The 2,482-nt window shown below is 51.5% G+C and overlaps 1 protein-coding gene across 1 annotated transcript; it reads right to left on the bottom strand.

Moving 5' to 3' along the window:
- Positions 1-544: 544 nt before the first annotated feature.
- RPRM (reprimo, TP53 dependent G2 arrest mediator homolog) lies at positions 545-1,944 on the bottom strand. The gene has a single exon (XM_078683863.1). The coding sequence runs from the start codon at positions 1,677-1,679 to the stop codon at positions 1,341-1,343; it is 339 nt and encodes a 112-aa protein (XP_078539989.1). The 5' UTR covers positions 1,680-1,944; the 3' UTR covers positions 545-1,340.
- Positions 1,945-2,482: the final 538 nt, after the last annotated feature.

Here is a 2,482-nt window from a genome sequence, read left to right as displayed (position 1 = left end):
TTTGCACCCCGGTTACTGTAAGCCCTGTGACCAGTACTTAGGGGCGTATAGCACGTACATATTACAGGTTGCATGAGGCAGTTATATTAGTCAATGGAGTTGAAACAGTTTCCTTAACTCAAACGTCAGGATTCATTTATTTACCTCTGCGGCCCCCGGGCGTCGCGACCCAATGTACCTAACTTGTCACTCCGATTACACAAGGCGAGTCTGATAGGAAAGTAGCCGTGCGCTGGTGTATTCAATGCAACGAGGGACTCGGATCTTAACCTCGCCGTATGCAATGCTTGATATTAAATTATTGTTGGCGGTTTTTTTTTTTACTTCAGTGAAACTGGGTTTTTCCAACATGAAAAGCAAACCTGATCAGACATGTCTCGTTACCAGAGCACGAGCCTTCCCGTGCTTGATTGCGTAAGTTATAACAGTTTATTTTCGGAACATCTCTTTCCGTGATGCTACCACTGAGATGCTTTTCCTAACCTAGAGACGAGACAGTAAACGTCAGCTGAGTAAAAGCACAAATTAGAAACACGAGCTGCCCAACAGTCCACCAGATGTGTTTATTAAAGAGCGTGTCATCAAAAAAACATATTTTCCTGTCTGCCTGAGAACTTTCTTTTTGTAAACCTTGGCAGTAGTAAACAGGTGTGGGGAGGGCTCGGCTCAAGCAGCAGCGCCCCCGAGGGAGGACAGGGTGCAAACCACAGGGGGACTGAGGTGAGGCAGGCGGAGAAGCCACGAGTGAAGGGTCACCCCCACCCACTCCGCCAGGAAGCAAACACCCAACAATGACACCACACCCAGTACGCACCTCTCCATAACATGGAAGGGACAGAGTTTGTCAAATATGTTCACGATTTAAAAAACAAGTACACATCCCAGAACATCAGACGGTAATTTACACGTGACACTCAAAGATTGGAGTTTTTTTTCTCTTACAACTGGTCAGCAGCAGGTAAAGACAGCGTGTAGGTGAAAATGTTGTAATTTACAGTATATTCTGGGGTGAAGAGGGGCGCATTTTGGTTTGTGGTATTTGTGGACAGTCACCTCACTGCCACTGTCCGAAGTACCTCACAGAGTTGCGCTCTTCCGTCGAAGTCACCTTCCTGCTCCGCGACAAAAATGTTCTGTGATATTGATGGAGCGAGGCCTGTCCAAAGTCCACACCTAAAGTTCGTGCTCTCCACTTGTTCAGTAAAGCTCCCTTACTCCGGCGCTCTCCGTCGCCAGCCCGTCCAAAGGCACTGCCGGCCGCAGGTGCACAGCGCTCCGCACAAGAGCCTGCAGCAGGTCTCCATCCTCGGGTCTCCTCCTCCAGACAGACCCCGGGCCGCTCAGTAGGGACCGACCACGACCGCCTCCACCTCCTTGGACGGCCGCCGGTCCTTCACCAGAAAGTTTATCATCCCCTCGGACTTGATGAGGAGGTTGCAGCCCAGGAAGAAGATGCCGAAGACCACGGTGAGCGAGAGGACGCACATGACCGCGATCTGCACCACGCGCATGATGTACAGGCTGCGCTCGTCTGGCAGGGCGGGCGCCTCGAAGCCGTCCCCGGTCACCAGGGAGGCTTGGGTGCAGCAGCCCCGCAGCACCTGCTCCAGCGCCGAGCTGCCGTTCCCGGGGCGCCCGCTGGGCGTCGTCCCGTTCAGCAGCAGCAGCGTCTCGTTCATGTTGCCCAGAGTCCCGACTCGGAGTGGAACAGGTGGCGGGTCCCGGAGGAGACTCGAGAAGATGCAGTCACGGGTGCTCCGCCCAGGGCTGGGCCAGCCAGCGGCTCCCAGAGAGGCTGTACCGGGGGAGAGAGCAGTGGACGGGACGGGAGCATTGGCGCCGCTGCCTCTGGTGCTCCTCTCTGCCTGTCATCAACAGTGCTGCGAAAGAAAGAGTCACTCTGCCTTCCAGCCTTTTAGACAGCTTCTGTGCAGGCATCACTCAAGGGAGGGACTGGGGCACGGGGAGTGTGCGTAAGAAGCGCTGCCCACGATCTACGCGGGGAAAGGGCGCCCCCTGGAGATGGATGATGTAGTATTACACTCGACTGAAAGCACCTCACCTGTTAACGGGTTGATATTCTGTCAAATGTGCGTAGTTGAGATGTGCTACTCATCTCAGTAGGGATACAAGTCAGGAAGTGAGTTTTTTTCTTTTTTCTTTTTTGTCTATATAAAACTAGCAAAAATACATATATTTTACTATTTTACAAATATATTTGAACTTGATGTAAATATAAAAGGAGGACTAGTAAGGAAACGTAACAGAGCGTGTTTACCAAGCGATTATGATTTTAAAACAGTCATGTTTTTTCACTCAGCGTTTCATGTCTATGAGGACCAGGCTGACCGGATGCCGACATTGCTAGTTATTTTTCGACAAAGCCTCGTCATTGATCCCCCTTCTTCTGAAGTGGCGCGGGACACGTAGGGCACAGAGAAGCCATGTTTTTGACCAATATTACTTTTCCCTTAGTGACCAA

This window comes from Lissotriton helveticus, chromosome 3_1 (assembly GCF_964261635.1).
Source record: "Lissotriton helveticus chromosome 3_1, aLisHel1.1, whole genome shotgun sequence".
Classification (NCBI taxonomy): Eukaryota; Metazoa; Chordata; class Amphibia; order Caudata; family Salamandridae; genus Lissotriton; species Lissotriton helveticus.
Note: the sequence above shows the minus strand (reverse complement) of the source record. Positions and strands in the feature narration are given on the sequence as shown.